The sequence below is a fragment of the Bufo bufo genome, chromosome 4 (genome assembly GCF_905171765.1).
Source record: "Bufo bufo chromosome 4, aBufBuf1.1, whole genome shotgun sequence".
Classification (NCBI taxonomy): domain Eukaryota; kingdom Metazoa; phylum Chordata; class Amphibia; order Anura; family Bufonidae; genus Bufo; species Bufo bufo.
In genome coordinates, this window is record NC_053392.1 from 53,729,876 (window position 1) to 53,748,641 (window position 18,766).

At 42.6% G+C, this 18,766-nt stretch overlaps 1 protein-coding gene across 1 annotated transcript in view; it reads left to right on the forward strand.

Annotated features, from left to right (window-relative positions):
* Positions 1-18,766, forward strand: part of LOC120997244 (cytochrome P450 2K1-like) — a 49,938-nt gene that overhangs the window by 1,037 nt on the left and 30,135 nt on the right. Inside the window, exons 2-4 of the mRNA XM_040427248.1 lie at positions 3,864-4,049; positions 7,888-8,050; positions 10,059-10,208. Coding sequence (XP_040283182.1) covers positions 3,876-4,049; positions 7,888-8,050; positions 10,059-10,208 — 487 coding nt within the window. The 5' untranslated portion in view covers positions 3,864-3,875. The remainder of the gene's footprint in view (positions 1-3,863; positions 4,050-7,887; positions 8,051-10,058; positions 10,209-18,766) is intronic.

The following is an 18,766-nucleotide window of genomic DNA, read 5'->3' on the forward strand; positions in this document are numbered from 1 at the left end:
AGTCTGTTTAGAAAGGATGGTCAAAACCATAGCGGAAGAGTGGTCTGCCTTTATGTAAAGTCCTCTCTAAGGCTACTTTCACACTCACGTTTTGGGCGGATCCGTCATGGATCAACAAAAACTGATCCGTTACAATAATACAACCGTATGCATCCGTCATGAACGGATCCGTTTGTGTTATCTGTAAGGCTACTTTGACACTGGCGTTTGGTGTGGATCCGTCTGCCAAATTGTGTCAGTGAAAATGGATCCGTCCCCATTGACTTACATGCAAGCAGCGTTTTGGTGTCCGTCTCCAAAGCGGAATGGAGACTGAACTGATTCAAACTGATGCATTCTGAGTGGATCCTTTTCCATTTAGAATGCATTAGTATGCAAACTGATCCATTTTGGACTGCTTGTGAGAGCCCTGAACGGATCTCACAAATGGAAAGCCAAAACGAGAGTGTGAAAGTAGACTTACATTGTGTGCCAGGACAGATCCGTTTGGCTCCGTTTCATCAAGCGAACAGCCAAACGCTGCAGGCATCGTTTTGGTGTCCACGTCCAGAGCGAAATGGAGACTTATCGGAGGCAAACTGATGCATTCTGAGTGAATCCTTTTCCATTCAAAATGCATTATGGCAAAACTGATCCGTTTTGGACCGCTTGTGAGAGCCCATGAGACGGATCTCACAAATGGAAAGCCAAAACGCAAGTGTGAAAGTAGCCTTAAGCCCACAGTCTGAGAAGATATAAGTGAGGGACATGAAAATGTGGAGTCACTGTGGGTAACTAACAGGATTTTATTATAACCCACCTAATATACCAGAGTCCACAGAAAATCTACTACTAAACGAAATAGATGAGGCAGCAAATCATAATGAGGTGGTTATTATGGGGGACTTCAACTACCCAGATATAGACTGGGAAACTGAAACTTGTAAATCTCATAAAGGAAACCGGTCTTGGCAATAACCAAATACAATTACCTTTCCCAACTGGTTAAGGACCCGACTAGAGGGACAGCCATACTGGACTTAGTATTAACCAATAGACCTGACAGAACAACAGATGTGCAGGTTGGGGGACACCTGGGAAATAGTGACCATGAGGTAATAACCTTCCAATTGTCAGTCAAAAGAGTGTTTCTTCAGGGAGGAATAAAAATACCAAACTTCAAAAAAGCTAAATTTAGCCAACTAAGAGAGGCCATAGACCTAACTAACTAAAAAAAATAATACAGCCACAAAATGGGATATTTTTAAAAGCATCCTAAAATCTAATTGTGAGAGGTACATACCTTATGGGAATAAAAGGTTAAGGAACAAGAAAAAAACAATGTGGATAAATAGAATAGAACTGTAAAGAAAGCGATAAATGACAAAAAGAATGTATTTAAATCACTATAAGGAAAAAAATAGAACATGTAAAAAAAACTAATAAAAGCAGCAAAACTAGAGACCAAGAGAATAATTGCCAAAGAGAGCAAAACTAATCCTAAAACGTTCTTCAATTATATAAATGGTAAAAAGTATAAATCTGAAGGTGTCAGCCCTTTACAGAGTAATGAGGGGGGAGTCGTAGAGAGCGATGAGGAGAAAGCAAAGCTATTAAATATAATTTTATCCACTGTATTAACTGAGGAAAATAAACTGTCAGATGAAATGCAGAATGTAAAAGTAAATTCACCATTAAAAGTGCCCTGTCTGAACCAGGAAGAAGTACAGCGGCGTCTTAAAAAGATTAAAATAGACAAATCGCCTGGACCAGATGGCATACACCCCTGTATCCTAAAATAATTAAGTAATGTCATAGCCAGACCCTTATTTCTGATAGTTAAGAACTCTATACTGACAAGGAGTCTTCCACAGGATTGGCACATAGCAAATGTGGTGCCAACATTCAAAAAGGGTCCAAAAACTGAGTTTGGAAACTATAGGCCGGTAAGTTTAACATCTGTCATGGGTAAATAGTTTGACGGTTTTCAAAGAGATGCTATCTTTGAGTACCTAAATGAAAATAAGCAAATCACACCATATCAGCATGGCTTAATGAGGGATCAGTCATGTCAAACAAATGTAATCAGTTTCTATGAGGAGGTAAGTTCTAGATTTGACAGCGGCGAATCAATGGATGTCGTATATCTGGACTTCTCCAAAGCATTTGACACTGTACCGCATAAAAGGTTAGTATATAAAATGAGAATGCTCGGACTGGGAGAAAACGTCTGTAAGTGGGTAAGTAACTGGCTGAGTGATAGAAAACAGAGGGTGGTTATTAATGGTACACACACAGATTAGTACACTGTCACTAGTGGGGTACATCAGGGGTCAGTACTGGGCCCTATTCTCTTCAATATATTTATTAATGATCTTGTAGAAGGCTTGCACAGTAAATTATCAATTTTTGCAGATGACACTAAACTGTGTAAAGTAATTTACACTGAAGAGGACAATATACTACTACAGAGGGATCTGGATAGATTAGAGGCTTAGGCAGATAAGTGGCAGATGAGGTTTAACACTGACAAATGTAAGGTTATGCACATACGAAGGAATAATGCAAGTTAGATACATACTAAATGGTAAAACACTGAGTAACACTGACATGGAAAAGGATCTAGGAATTTTAGTGAACAACAAACTAAGCTGTAGAAACGAGTGTCAGGCAGCTGCTGCCAAGGACAAAAAGATAATGGGTTGCATCAAAAGGGGCATAGATGCCCGTGATGAGAACATATTCCTACCACTTTACAAATCATTAGTCAGACCACACATGGAGTACTGTGTACAGTTCTGGGCTCCTGTGAACAAGGCAGACATAGCAGAGCTGGAGAGGGTTCAGAGGAGCGCAGCTAAAGTAATAACTGGAATGGGGGGATTACAGTACCCTGAAAGATTATCAAAATTAGGGTTATTTACTTTAGAAAAAAAGACAACTGAGGGGATATCTAATAACTATGTATAAAAATATCAGGGGTCAGTATAGAGATCTATCCCATCATCTATCCCATCATCTCCGTCTGGAGGAAAGAAGGTTTGTACACAAACATAGAAGTGGATTCTTTACGGTAAGAGCAGTGAGACTATGGAGCTCTCTGCCTGAGGAGGTGGTGATGGCGATAAAAGAGTTCAAGAGGGGCCTGGATGTATTTCTGGAGTGTAATAATATTACAGGCTATAGCTACTAGAGAGGGGTCGTTGATCCAGGGAGTTATTCTGATTACCTGATTGGAGTTAAGTGGGGAAGATTGGCTTCTACCTCACAGTTTTTTTTTTTGCCTTCCTCTGGATCAACTTGCAGGATAACAGGCCGAACTGGATGGACAGATGTCTTTTTTTGGAATTATAAACTATGTTACTATGTTACTATAATGTTTTTAACAACGTAATCTATAGTAGTTAATGCTATATTATCTTTACCCGAGGAATTATCATGATGCGGATTAAGTAATTTGTTTCTGTTCACATTTGGGAGGTTATATTCCATATATACAGATGTGTCCACCTTCACCTTATAGTTAATTTGATTAAGAATTGCACATTTTCATGACACTAGCTCAACACAACATCGCAATGTGCTATCAAAATTATTGATAGGCTGTAATTCACAACATAGCCACTGGCCAGCCACCTATAGACACATATATAATAGACATCTCATTACAAAGTATCAAAAAAATCATGTTCTTTTGACGAGCTGGTCACCTTATGACATCAGGACGTGTCCATACCTGTACACAAGGGAAATTTCCCAACATATGCATCAAGAATAAAGTTCCAACTTCTGCCACTGTATAAATACTATACTACATGTTATTTTCCTGCCCTTGGTAGTGATCCATTGTCTTTAAAACCTTTTTTCTCATGGTTTTTTTTCAGAAAAGGTTTGCTATGGACCCTATCACAATTGCCTTCTCTGTCCTTACCATCTTATTTGTTATTGTTGTGTCAAGAAAATGGAATCAAGGAATTCCCAAAAATTTCCCTCCTGGACCAATACCCTTACCGATCATTGGAAATATCCTAAGCATTGACATCTCAAAACCATATAAGACATTTGTGCAGGTAATGTGTAACTTATCGAATAATCAGGATTATGTACTTGACGGATGGCTTTCAGGAAAATGTAGACTCTGGACATTGTGTGTCTTAGATTTAAAAGGGTTGTGTCATCTGAGACATTGGTGGCATACCGCTAAGATATGCCACCAATGTCTGATTGGTGTGGATCCCACCTCTGGGACCAGCAACTATCTCCACAATGGGATACCCAAAGTTGAGAGAGAGTAGCTGTTTATGTGCTGCTGCCCTCTATTCATTTTTATAAAAATAGCCGAGCTCTGGTTCAACTGTCTCCGGAAGTGCCAGAGAAGTGAATAGAGTGGTGGCTTCGTTTGCACAGTGCACTCTCAATTCATTTCTATGGGACTTCCAAAAATAACTGTGTGCACTCAACTGGCTATTTTCACAACTTCCATAGAAATTAAAGAATAGCATGTTGCGTGCACAGCTTTCATTTGCTTCCTCATTCATGTAGCCTCACCACAAAAGATAGGACATGTCCTATATAGTGTTGATCGAGCACCAAAGTGCTCGTGTAGAACACTTCGCGATGCTCGGGTGTTTTACTGAGCACCCAAACACAATGGAAGTCAATGGGAGAACCCGAGCATTAAACTAGGCACCCACTGCTCTGAATAGGGGAGGTTGTCGGGACTCTAGTTCAGCTTAGGAGTCCCTGCTCTGACTCCATATATAGCTATATTCATATATGGAGTCAGTGCTTAGGGACACCCCAGTGTATTTAAATCTAATTTCTGAAAAGTTTCTGCCAGGATTTGAACTCCAAACGTTATACATTGGAGGCAAGGACCTTATCCACTCAGCTATAACACAGAATGCTAAACTGTGTCAGACAAACCTCATAGAAGTTTCTGATGTAGTGAATATTCCTATTTAGCAGAAGACTTATTTTATATTTCTGTGCAGGTTAACATGTAGCTCTTCAGTGTAGTGGTTAACGTTCTTGCCTCTAATGTACAAGGCTGGGAGCTTGAATCCTGGTATAAATATTTTGGATATATATATATATATATATATATAAGTTTTTAGCCATAATTTATTTACATATATTTTTTATATAATTAGAATATATAATATATTATAATATATGTAAATATATTATGGCTAAAAACAGTAGTAGTTTCCCACATATTATGCATTCATATATATCAGAAGTATGATTTTATATATATATATATATATTTTTTTTTTTTATTATTATTTTTTTTTTTATTAAAAATGTTTTATTAGCAATTACACATTTATTTTGCGCCATATTTTTTTTTTACAATTACCAAAACATCTTTGCCTCTAACGTACATGGTTGGGAGTTTGAATCCTGGCAGGAACTTTTCAGAAATAGAGATTATATTAAAAAAAAAAATTTGTAATTGTAAAAAATGTATGGCACAAATAAATGTGCAATTACTAATTACTAATATATATATATATATATATATTCATACTATATGAACGCATAATATGTGGGAAACTACTACTAATGTTTTTAGCCATAATATATTTACATATATTATAATATATTATATATAGTGATAGACGAACATCTGCCAGGACTGTGCGTGAACGCGATCAAATGTTCGCGAACCGCAAGTTCGCGGCGGGTCCCATTTATTTTAATTGGCAGGCGAACCTAAAAAACCTTCAGCTCATATTTGCAGCCAAGAAATAATTACTAGAACTGCACAAATAGTCCCACAACATGGACAGTGACATACCAGATGTATTATTCCAATTTGTGATCTCCATTCATAATTTTTTTCAATGCGAAATATCGGCAATATAATTTTTGCGTATGCGCATGTGCAAATGCACTATACAGTACCCAAATGCACTATAAAGAAAGTATATTAGTATATAACACCCCGCTTCAATCAGTTTTTTTGGGGGACGACTGGTATATCACACCAGTAGAAATTATTTGTTCCAATAACGTTTGTCCCTCTATATACCTGCAGTATCGCAGCAGAACCGCACACAACTGCCGCACAATACAAATGCACTATAATATACTTTCTAACATAGAAAGTATATTATAACATTGTACAAGGAAGGCAATCCATTAGAATATACATGAAGATAAAACGTAACCTTTAATAATGTTACTATGAGGGTCCATTCACATGTCCATAAGTGTTTTGCGGATCCGCAAAACACGGACACCGGCAATGTGCATTCCGCAATTTGCGGACCGCACATCACCGGCACTATAATAGAAAATGCCTAATCTTGTCTGCAATTGCGGACAAGAATAGGACACGGAAGTACGGATGCGGAAGTGCGGCTCCGGATCCGCAAATGCGGATGCGGACAGCACATTCCGGCCCTATTGAAAATGAATGGGTCTGCACCCATTCTGCAAAATTGCAGAACTGATGCGGACCCATTTTGCAGATGTGTGAATGGAAAAGATATCCCTCAAAATGAAAATAAATTAAATTATTAGAGTTAAGCAAAAAGCAAAGATGTGGTAGGCAATAAAAGGTGCTCGGCGGCACCAAATCAGAAACCATATTTCCTACCACAATCTGGGGTGTTCCAGTGCACATCGATGAATCCTGGAGGGAAAGCAAAAACCATCTATCCCTGGGCTAGATGATGATGTGGTATTGAAGGAGAGGGTGGGCAAAGAACTGTCCCTGATATTGCCCTACAGGGGGGTGCTATTCTGGCCCTGATAGCCTAACCACAGACCACCTGCCCTGATAAGAGCGACCTTGTCCGGAACCTTACCCTATATAAAAATGGCCCTAGTAAGCCCCTAGCCCCTAGGCCCCTGACTTCCAGGTGATCACTATATAGATCTATCTGTTTTTGACTCATTATAAAAGTATATTAAAAGTATATCGCACCCCTCAGTAAGTCACACCCATCGATAGCACACCTATACCAGTCCTTTAAAAGACTTTTGTGGCCCTATTAGCTAGCGTTTAGTGTCCCTAACAGCCTGTCCCTGCTCCACACAGCAACCTCTCCCTACACTGGCAAAACACTGAATGTAAAATGGCGGCCAGATCAGGTTTATTTATAAGGTAGGGGGTATGTCCATGTGCTAAAACGTCTCAATTGGCTGTCCTGTACCACCTGATGGATGTGTCATGGGTCAAAGTTCTTCAAAATGTAAAAGAATATGGCGGGCGTGAATATCTCCATATGTTCGCATGTTCGGTGAATCGCGACCATGCAAAGTTCACCGCGAAACGACCGCTGGGCTATCTCTAATTATATATTCAAAATATATATTAATATATGTAAATATATTATGGCTAAAAACTTTAAATGTTTATGCCAGGATTCAAACTCCCAACTTTGTACATTAGAGGTTAGGACTTTAACCACTACACTATAGAGCTACATGTTAACCTGCACAGAAATATTAAGTCTTCTGCTGAATAGGAATACTCACTGCATCAGAAACTACTATGAGGTTTTTCTGACACAGCTTACTGTTTAGCTTTATAGCTGAGTGGATAAGGTCCTTGCCTCTAATGTACAAAAGGTTAGGTGTTCAAATCCTGGCAGAAAACTTTTTGAAATAGATGCTAAATTACATTTAAATACACTGACTCGAGCACACGCTGTGTTCATCTGCACTCCACGATGTGCCGAGCATAGCGATGCTTGAGTCGAACTGGTGTTCAGTCGAGCATGCTCGCTTAACAATAGTCCTATACTTTGCCACGACATGCAGACCACAGACCTTTTGAAATCAATGGGTTCGTGGTGTGAACACGTTTTCTGGATCTGCAGTTTGTGGACAGCAAAACACTCACAGTCATGTGCATGAGGACTTATTCTCATCTTTTCAATCTTGTTTGCACAGTTGTCAAAAAAGTATGGCACAGTCTTCAGCATCCAGATAGGCTTATCAAAGATAGTTGTCCTATGTGGTTACGATACCATCAAAGATGCCCTGATCAACCATGGCGATAAGTTTGTGGACAGGCCTAAATCAAACTTGTTTACTTCAACCACCAAGGATCATGGTAAGTACAAACCTGTCCACCTTACCTTTCCTTGGATTTAGTTAAGAACTTTAATGTCTCAAGAAACAATTTCAATACAATATTGCAGCATGCCAGAAAAACCCTTGACAGGCTGCAACTCACATTGCAGCCACTGAGAGGTGACACAGACAAAAGCTACTTTTCTCCGGTTTGAATTCCGGTAGGCTGTTCTGGCCTGCCGGAATTCTCCAGATCTGGCACTGCCGGATGCAGGTGGAATATCCTCCAGCCCCATTAAGTATAATGGGGTCCGGATGGAGGTCTGTATGCATTCCGACAGACAATTGTCAGCTTGCCGTAACAATCATGTCAGAGTTTCACACTGGAGGTGTGAAAGTAGCCTTATATAGGATAGACATCTCATGACAGAGTGCTACAAAATCTTTTTTTTTTTTTTTTTAAAGCTGGTTATCTCATATCGCACAGCTGGGGATACATTTTAGCAAAGCTAAAAACAGACACATCTGTAGTTTGGCTACTTGAAGGAATTGTAAATCATATCATAAATCTTTACAGAGGACTTTTTGTACTTATGTAACCATTATAAAATTATCATTTGGCAGCAAATGGGCTCTATATGTAAACTTTTGGCAACTTTTTAGTTTCCATTTTTTTAATTTGGGACAATCAATTCCCTCAGTACCTACTTACAATATATACATATAACTTAGTAGGGAGTACTAGTTGCATAGTAAGTGTTATTATCAGCTAAAGGAGATGTATATTCTCTAAGCTGCAGTCTGTATGGTGCTGGCTAGATAGGGGGCTGGAAAAGCTAAACGATCTCATAGTCTTAATACTTAGCCCTCATAAGTAGGTATGGACTGACTTTGCAGAGGGAATATTCCCTGGTCACAGTCCCCAGAATAGTCATGGATTGATTGCAGTAGTGCTGATAACACCTGTCCAAGGTAGTCAGGAATGGAGCCAATGTTCATCACCAGGAAAAGATGAAATGGGAGTGTAGTCAGGATCAAAATGAAGGGTAAGAACAACAGGTACCAGGTAAAAAATTCTCAAGGGTAAGAAAATAACAATATCTGGAAAAAGAGCTGTGATTTTGATCATGGTCAGTTAAGATCAGGATCAGAAGCAACAGGAATGTGATCCAGCAAAGAGCATAAAACCAAATCAGCAGGCAAGGCAAGGAGTTGGCTGCCTTTTATATAGGCCTTAAGCCGTCTTTAGTTGCCGATTACCTTAGCAACCCATCACCAAGTATCCGGGCCAGGATAGCCAACTGGGCAGAGTAGGAGAGCCATGACCAAATCAAGCATGGTGGAAGACAGGAGCTGGAGCAGCAGAGGATGAGGCATCCAGTTGCCTAGCAACCTGATGCGGTCATTGGCAGGGTCCATTGCCAGTCTCGCTCAGTACCTTCATTTAAACATATGTTCTTCTAGCTGCACAAACCCATTTAAAGAGATTTTAAGGAAAACATATTGGTGGCTACCTATATCTCATCTTCCTGGAACACAGTTGGGGAGATATATTAATGGATGAGCCCCTAGAATCTTAGTATAAGTACGAGAGGTTAACCTGTTACTTCCCAGATTTTACCCAATAACTCATGCATTAGAAGGAGGAATGGAAGTCTCCTGTGATTGGAGCTCCAGTGGAGTCTTTTTGGAACTTATGGCAAGGCTGCTTTTGAGATATTGATTGCTTCAGGAGAAGTTTATTTCATGAGAGATAGAGAGCTAGTGCACTATGTCACCTATTACTTAGCACTTACCATAGGGTCAACAAGATCGTATTCTGTCAAATTATTAAAACAATTCTATTTAGCTTTTTTCGGTTTAGTTATTTTCTGAGTAATTTGTGTGACACAAAGTTTGGCTTCAATGGAAAAAGTCACCCAGATTTATGGCCAACCACATCTCACTTCTGAATACAGATTTTTGAAGGGTCTGTGTGACAACTTATGTTACAGCTGTAGAGATGGCCTTGTTTATTAAGAAAAGTAATATAACTTTGTGTTAATTAGGTGTCATCCTGGCTAATGGGGAAAACTGGAAAGTGATGAGAAGATTCACACTCTCAACCTTGCGAGATTATGGGATGGGGAAAAAGACTACAGAAGAAAGAATTATTGACGAGGCTGAGTCTCTGGTACATAAATTCAGAAGCTATAAAGGTGAATATTAATGATTTTCTTAAAGGGTGTTTAATCACACTCATGTGCTGCTTTTGGCATGTTATTGAAGTGCAATGAAGGCAGTCCGAAACCCAAGAAGCCAGAACCGAGCAGTTGGGAGCAGGAAAGTATAATTCCCTTCACGTATCCTGCTGGATTTTAAAAAGAAGATAAATCATGGACAACCCCTAAAAAGAGTAAACACGAAGCTTGTACCTCAGAGTGAGTGATTACCACCAAGTGTTGTGCCTCTCAAGAGGGAAATAAAATACTTGTGTGTTTTTAAATCAGAAGCTGTGTTGCAATATTCCTGTCAGAAGAAAACCACTCCCCAACACCCTTGCCCAGCTATTACTTCTGCTTGCTGACCTTCTGTTCTCTGCAGATTAGTCATATGGAAAAATATGAAAAAGTTATTTTTAAGGTAAAAATGCTATAGATAAAAAAAATATATATATAAACAGTTTTTTTTAAACTTTTGTTATTAAAATGATTTGCCAGATAACCTCCATTTTAAGCAACAGTAAAGTCTTATTAAATGTTCTGAATGAATCAGTCAACAATAATAGTGTCACCACCAGTTCTGTGAGAAGGTCTGGCAGACGTCCTTCTCTACCACTTGCATAATGTTCTTTGTTTTGGTTTCACTTTGTCATCTCCTTTCCTTCTCCCAGGTGTCACCTATTTAGACTAATCGTCTCCCTTTATATTCCCTCCCATACTGCCTCACTTTGCAGTTTATACTACTTCCTGGATGAAGTGTTCACTGCTGGAGGCTGCTGCTGCTGTTTACTCAGATAAGTCTTTTCATGTATTGTGTTTCCTTGCTGGCTTGATTCTAGGTGACCCTGACTCCATCCGTATTAAGTGCAGGGAGTCGGTGGTAGTGTCCCCTCACTATTATAGGGTTTTCAGGTGTTGCACAGTCTTAGGTTACGTGGGCATGCAATCGTCTACCATTGAGACCCTTGCATGGGCATAACAGTCAGGGAGAGCTCTTAGGGTTTTATAGGGTTCACCTATATGCTCCTTAGTTTGGGATCAAGCCAGCCGGACGTTTATTCATAAGTTCTAGCTATCTGCAACATCATCCATGACATTATAAACCGCCGTTACCGTCTTAAGCATGGATCAGGTTTCAGCCTTGATTGACCGCATGCAAGGTCTTTCGCTGGAGGTAGCAGATCTCCGTAAAACTGTGTCTCAGTTTCAGGTGACCGGTTCTGCTGGTGTTCATGGAGTTTGTTCCGAGCCTAATATCTCGCTTCCGGATACGTTCTCTGGGGGAAGTGAGAATTTTGTTCGCTTTAGAGAGGCTTGCAAACTGTAACGGTCGCGTACACACACACACAGGGGAGAAGGGAAGTGACCACTGCGCTCCACCCTTACCCCTGGCCCTGCCTACTTGCCTCGCGAGTCCTAATGACAGGGGACAACTGGACGGCAATCCCTAACTTGGAAATAAGTGCAGGGATGACAGACAGACAAACAACAGGACGTGAACGGACCGAGTCAATACCAGGAAAGCTACAAAGTACAAAGGATTAAGCAAAGAATGGTCAGGAGAAGCCGGGGTCAAATACCAGGAGAGCAGAGAAGTACAAGAGGAGTCCTAAGAGAGTAGTCAGGTGGGAGCCGAGGTCACAATACCAGGACGGATGCGCAGTACAGGAGGATCAGGCAAAAGGATGGTCAAGGAACAGGATCAGGTAAGTATTCATCAGTCCAACAAATAGCCAGGAACCTAGAAATTAACAGGCAACCTGTAGCCAGCAGGCTGCCTGTATTTATAGTGGGGAGTGAGGGTCATGTGACGTGGCCAGCGTCACATGACCGACAGACCAACCAGTCGAGCACCGAGTGATCAGCTCGGCGCTCAAGGCAGACTTAGGAGCAGGGAGCCACCCAGCTAGTAAAGCTGCCCTGGGAATGAGGTCAAACACAGATCCTCATTCCCAAAGCTAAGCAACAGGTCTGCGGGCGATGGGGAACCGAGTGCACCTTCGGAACCCCGTGACAGTACCCCCCCTTTTACGAGGGGCCACCGGACCCAAGACTTCAGGCGATGGCTTTTCAGGGTGTTCTAAATGAAATTTACGAACAAGTCTAGGAGCATGAACCTCCCTGGCAGGTACCCAAGATCTCTCTTCAGGTCCATACCCCTTCCAGTGAATCAGGTACTGCAAGGAATTACGCACCTTCCTGACATCCACTATTTTAGACACCACATACTCGACAGCATCATTAACAAGAACCGGCGGAGGCGAGGCTTTTGATGGTACTACCGGTTCAAAATATTTTTTAAGCAGAGATTTATGGAACACATTATGAATGTGGAATGACTCGGGCAGCTCCAACCTAAAAGATACCGGGTTAATCACTTCCGTGATCTTATATGGTCCAATAAAACGAGGAGCAAATTTTTTAGAAGTTACCTTGAGAGATAGATTCTTGGAGGACAACCATACTTTATCCCCAACCTGAAAGTTTACCCCCCTTGAACGTCTCCTATCGGCCTTGAGTTTTTGAGAACATTGAGCATTTTCCGCTTCAGGGTTAGAGGAGGAGACAGACGACCCAGAATGAAAACGGGTATGAAAACCATGGTTACAAAAGAAAGGGGAGACCCCAGCGGAAGAATTGACACGGTTATTCAAAGCAAATTCAGCCAATGGAAGAAATTTCACCCATAATTGCTGGTCATCAGCAACATACGACCTCAAGAATTGTTCGACAGACTGATTAAGGCGTTCAGTCTGCCCATTACTCTCAGGGTGGTAGGCAGAGGAAAAAGACAATGAAATTTGACATTTTTGACAGAAGGCCCTCCAGAATTTGGACACAAACTGCACACCCCTGTCAGAAACAATATTTTCCGGGATACCATGCAATCGAACAATTTCTTTCACAAAAATAGACGCCAGGGTTTTGGCATTCGGGAGTTTAGACAGGGGAATGAAATGGACCATCTTGCTAAACCTATCCACCACTACCCACACTACAGTCTTACCCTCCGCCGGCGGTAGGTCAGTTATAAAGTCCATCGAGATATGGGACCAGGGTCTACTGGGAATGGGTAGGGGTCGTAGGTTACCAGCAGGGCGAGTCCTAGGTGTCTTGGACCTGGCACAAACCTCACAGGCTGACACATAGGACTTGACATCCCTAGTTAGAGTGGGCCACCAATAAGATCTAGAAACCAGATCCTTAGTGCCCTCAACACCCGGATGTCCACAAAAGGCAGAATCGTGACACTCACCAAACAGCTGGAGACGAAATTGTACGGGAACAAACAACTTATCTGTTGGGGTGGATGCCGGTGCCAGATGTTGTTCCGACCTAATGCGAGCCGAGATATCCTGGATAAGAGCTGCTAAGAAGATTTTTGCTGGTAGGATGGATTCAGGTGGTACCTCAGTAGGTTGAAAAGCCTGGAAGCTCCGAGATAATGCGTCCGCCTTCACATTTTTACTTCCCGGCCTGAACGTGATGGAAAAATCAAAACAAGTAAAAAACAGAGCCCATCTGGCTTGACGGGGATTCAACCTCTTAGCAGACTCGAGAAACATAAGGTTTTTATGGTCAGTGACAACAGTTACACAATGCCTTGCCCACTCCAGAAAATGCCTCCACTCCTCAAATGCCCATTTAATGGCCAGCAGCTCCCTATTCCCTATGTCGTAGTTTCTCTCCGTGGGAGAGAATTTCCTGGAGAAGAAGGCACATGGGCTCAGATTAGTGAGGCTAGTAGGACCTTGTGAAAGGACTGCTCCTGTGCCGTCCTCGGACGCATCCACCTCCACAATAAAAGGTTTCTCCTGATCAGGCTGGATCAGAATGGGAGCGCTACTGAATGCCTTTTTTAATTTTTCAAATGAAGAAATGGCCTCAGTAGACCAATTCTCCAAATACGCCCCTTTCTTAGTAAGGTCGGTCAACAGTTTAGCAATTACGGAAAAATTCATAATAAATTTACGATAGTAATTAGCGAAACCTAAGAACCGTTGTAAGGCCTTTAAGGATGAAGGTCTTACCCATTCCTTAATTGCTAGTACCTTACCAGGATCCATCTTGAAGGCGTGAGGAGTCAGAACATGCCCTAGAAACAGAATCTCCTGCACACCAAAGACACATTTCTCTTGTTTAGCGGATAGCTGATTCTCCCTCAACACCTCTAATACTTGTCTAACATGAGACACATGGGATTCGAAGTCAGGAGAGAATATCAAAATGTCGTCAAGATAGACAATAACAAATTTACCTAAGAACTCCCTAAGAATGTCATTCATGAAGTTTTGGAACACAGCTGGGGCATTGCTGAGTCCAAAAGGCATCACCTGATATTCAAAGTGTCCTACCGGAGTATTGAACGCCGTCTTCCATTCGTCTCCCTCCTTGATTCGGATTAGATTGTATGCTCCTTTCAGGTCAATTTTGGAAAACCAGGTTGCCCCCAGGACCTTTTTAAATAAATCCGGAATCAATGGGAGGGAGTATCTATTCTGGACAGTGATTTTATTTAATCTTTGGTAATCGATACATGGCCTAAGACCACCATCTTTTTTCTTAACGAAGAAAAACCCCGCCCTCATAGGAGAGACAGAAGGTCTAATATGCCCTTTACCAAGGCTCTCCTTAATATAATCTTCCATGGCCTTGCGTTCGGGCATAGAAAGATTATAAATTCGTCCTTTAGGAAACTTGGCCCCCTCTACTAGCTCTATGGTACAATCATAAGGTCTATGGGGGGGTAGAACCTCCGGGGTTGGTGATGAGAATACATCAGAATATTCTCTAACAACAGAGGGTAAAGTATCAGACTTTACTGAGACCCCAGCCTGTACCACGGACAGGCACGAGTCATACTTAGGCCCCCATCTCACCAACTCCCCATTGGACCAATCTATAGTGGGGTTATGTAGTCGGAGCCAAGGCAACCCTAGTACCACCTCAGCAGGTAGGTTCTCCAGGACTAGAAGCGAACATCTCTCTGAGTGGCACACACCCACGGTTAGAGAAATCTCCGAGGTACATAAGCTCACCGTACCACCAATAAGAGGAGTAGCATCAATAGCCATGACATGGATAGGAGTTGGTAAGGCAAACATAGGAATACCCAATCTTACAGCATACTCAGAGTCAATAAAGCTAGCCGCTGAGCCAGAATCAATAAAGGCCTTACCCGGCCATTTATCTACTCCCAGAGAAATCGTAATGGGTACCGAAAGCTTTCATTTAGAAAATTCAGGGTGTACCTGGTCTTTAGGTTGCCTTGCCTTAGGAGACTTGACAGAGAGGACCTTCTTAGGACACTGGTTGATCCAATGGTCAGGATCTCCACAGTAAAAGCATTCTCCACGTCTGCGGCGAAGATTCCCTCGGGTCATGCCAACCTGCATGGGTTCCTCGGTGGAGACCTCAGCATTGTCTCTGGGATAGGCCTCTGGCTGGACCACCATCTGGGAAGAGAACTGTTGTTCCTGTCGTCTCTCTCTAACCCGTCGGTCAACAAGGGTCATCATCTCCTCTAAGGTCTCTGGAAGTTGATAACTGACCAGAAGATCCTTTAATTTATCAGACAGACCTGACCTGAACTGACTCTTCAGGGCTGGTTCGTTCCCTCCTGAGGGGACACACCACCTTCTGAATTGGGTGCAATAATCCTCCGCTGGTAAATTGCCCTGAACCAGTGCCTTTAGAGCCGTCTCGGCTACTAGAGCCCTGTCTGGTTCATCATAGAGGGTACCTAGGGCCTGAAAGAACCCCTCCACAGAATATAAACAACTGGTGCCAGCAGGTAAAGAGAACGCCCAGTCCTGGGGATCACCCTGTAATCGGGAAATGATAATGCCCACGCGTTGACTCTCGGGCCCAGAGGACACGGGGCGCAAACGGAAGTAAAGTTTGCAACTCTCCTTAAAAGAGAGAAACTTCTTCCGGTCTACAGAAAAGGTTTCTGGGAGCTTAATCTGGGGCTCAAAATGCGGACTGGAGGCCTGAGGAGTGGAAGAGCCTTGCCCTAACTCAAAAGAGCTGAGTTTTTCCCCTAACTCCTGCACCATCTGCGTCAGATTAGAGACATAGTCAGTCAGGGTCACCAGAGGATTCATAATACAGTGGTTATTGGGCCTGTTAATCTGTAACGGTCGCGTTCACACACACACACAGGGGAGAAGGGAAGTGACCACTGCGCTCCACCCTTACCCCTGGCCCTGCCTACTTGCCTCGCGAGTCCTAATGACAGGGGACAACTGGACGGCAATCCCTAACTTGGAAATAAGTGCAGGGATGACAGACAGACAAACAACAGGACGTGAACGGACCGAGTCAATACCAGGAAAGCTACAAAGTACAAAGGATTAAGCAAAGAATGGCCAGGAGAAGCCGGGGTCAAATACCAGGAGAGCAGAGAAGTACAAGAGGAGTCCTAAGAGAGTAGTCAGGTGGGAGCCGAGGTCACAATACCAGGACGGATGTGCAGTACAGGAGGATCAGGCAAAAGGATGGTCAAGGAACAGGATCAGGTAAGTATTCATCAGTCCAACAAATAGCCAGGAACCTAGAAATTAACAGGCAACTGTAGCCAGCAGGCTGCCTGTATTTATAGTGGGGAGTGAGGGTCATGTGACGTGGCCAGCGTCACATGACCGACAGACCAACCAGTCGAGCACCGAGTGATCAGCTCGGCGCTCAAGGCAGACTTAGGAGCAGGGAGCCACCCAGCTAGTAAAGCTGCCCTGGGAATGAGGTCAAACACAGATCCTCATTCCCAAAGCTAAGCAACAGGTCTGCGGGCGATGGGGGACCAAGTGCACCTTCGGAACCCCGTGACAAAACTCCATTTTCGCCTACTTCCCCATTCCTCTGGTGATGAGGATCAGAGGGTGGGGATCATCATCTCGCTGCTCAGGGATAACTCTCAGTCTTGGGCCTTTTCGCCACCGGTGGGGGCATGGCCCCTCCGATCGGTGGATGAATTTTTTGTAGCCCTGGGGCAGATATATGATGACCCGGATCGTATTGCTCTGGCTGAATCTAAACTGCGTCTTTTATGCCAGGGTAAACAGTCTGCCGAGATATATTGTTCTGAATTTCAGAGATGGGCAGCTGATGCTGGTTGGAATGATGCTGCACTCCGAAGTCAATTTTGCCATGGTCTTTCGGAAAGATTGAAAGATGCATTTGATTTTCATGAGAGACCAGCCTCGTTAGAATCTGCCATGTCTCTAGCTGTTCGTATTGACACGCGTCTTAGAGAGAGAGAGGAGACTACTCCTTCCTGTTATATTCAGCCCAAGGACAGTGGGGCTGTCTCATTCAGTGCGCAGGGGTCTCAGTCTGTCTCAATCCCCTCTGAGGAGGAGGCCATGCAGCTGGGTTTGCTTGCCTCTGATAGTAGAGGATTCAGCTCTCAGAGGAGGGTTTGTTTCTGTTGTGGGGGTATAAATCATTTGGCTAATGTTTGCCCCTCTAGGAGATTCATGGAGTTTTCTGAGAGTAATAAAATAAAAATAAAAACTCTAAAAACTTTCCATTTGCAACTATTGGCAAGGTTGATGAGGAAATTGAAGGTTTGCGGTTTGCTTGTAGTTCCCGTTTTCTCCTACCTGCCAGGGTGGCGCTAGAGAGCAAGAACATTGCTTGAGATTTTTTTAGATAGTGGAGCAGCTGTCAATCTCATTGATAATCAATTTGCAATAACGCATGGTTTCCAGGTATGCACTTTGGAAAAGGATATACCTGTTTTTGCTATCGATTCCGCTCCACTTTCTCAAAGATCGTTAAAGGGTATAGTTCACAATATCCGTTTGACTGTGGGTGACGCTCATGTTGAGGATATGTCATGTTTCATCCTAAAAGGATTACCTAATCCTCTAGTGTTGGGGCTACCCTGGCTCACTAAACATAACCCCACCATTGATTGGCAAGCAAGGCAAATAAATAGTTGGAGTGAGTTTTGCAGAAAGAATTGCCTCTTTCAGAGGTTTCGACCAAGACTGTACCATCTTTTCTCTCAGAATTTTCGGATGTATTTTCCAAGAGTGGTGTCCATGAGTTGCCCCCTCACCTGGAGTACGACTGCCCTATTAATCTCATCTCAGGCGCCAAGCTGCCAAAATCACGTTTATACAATCTCTCCCAAACTGAAAGAGTCGCTATGCGTACTTATATCTCTGAGAGCCTGAGAAAGGGACACATCCGACCTTCGAAGTCACCTGTTGACGCTGTTTTTTTTTTTTGTTAAGAAAAAAGATGCTTCTGTAAGACCTTGTCTGGATTTCAGGGAGCTGAACTGTATCACAATTTGTGACCCATATCCGCCTCCTCTGATCCTGGACCTGTTTAACCAGATTGTTGGGGCTAAAGTTTTTTCTAAGTTGGATTTAAGAGGGGCATACAACCTAGTCATGGAAGGGGATGAATGGAAGACGGCCTTCAATACCCCTGAGGGTCATTTCGAGAATTTGGTTATGCCCTTTGGTTTGATGAATGTTCCAGCGTCTTCCAACATTTTGTGAACAGCATTTTTTATCATTTAATGGGGAAATTTGTTCTGG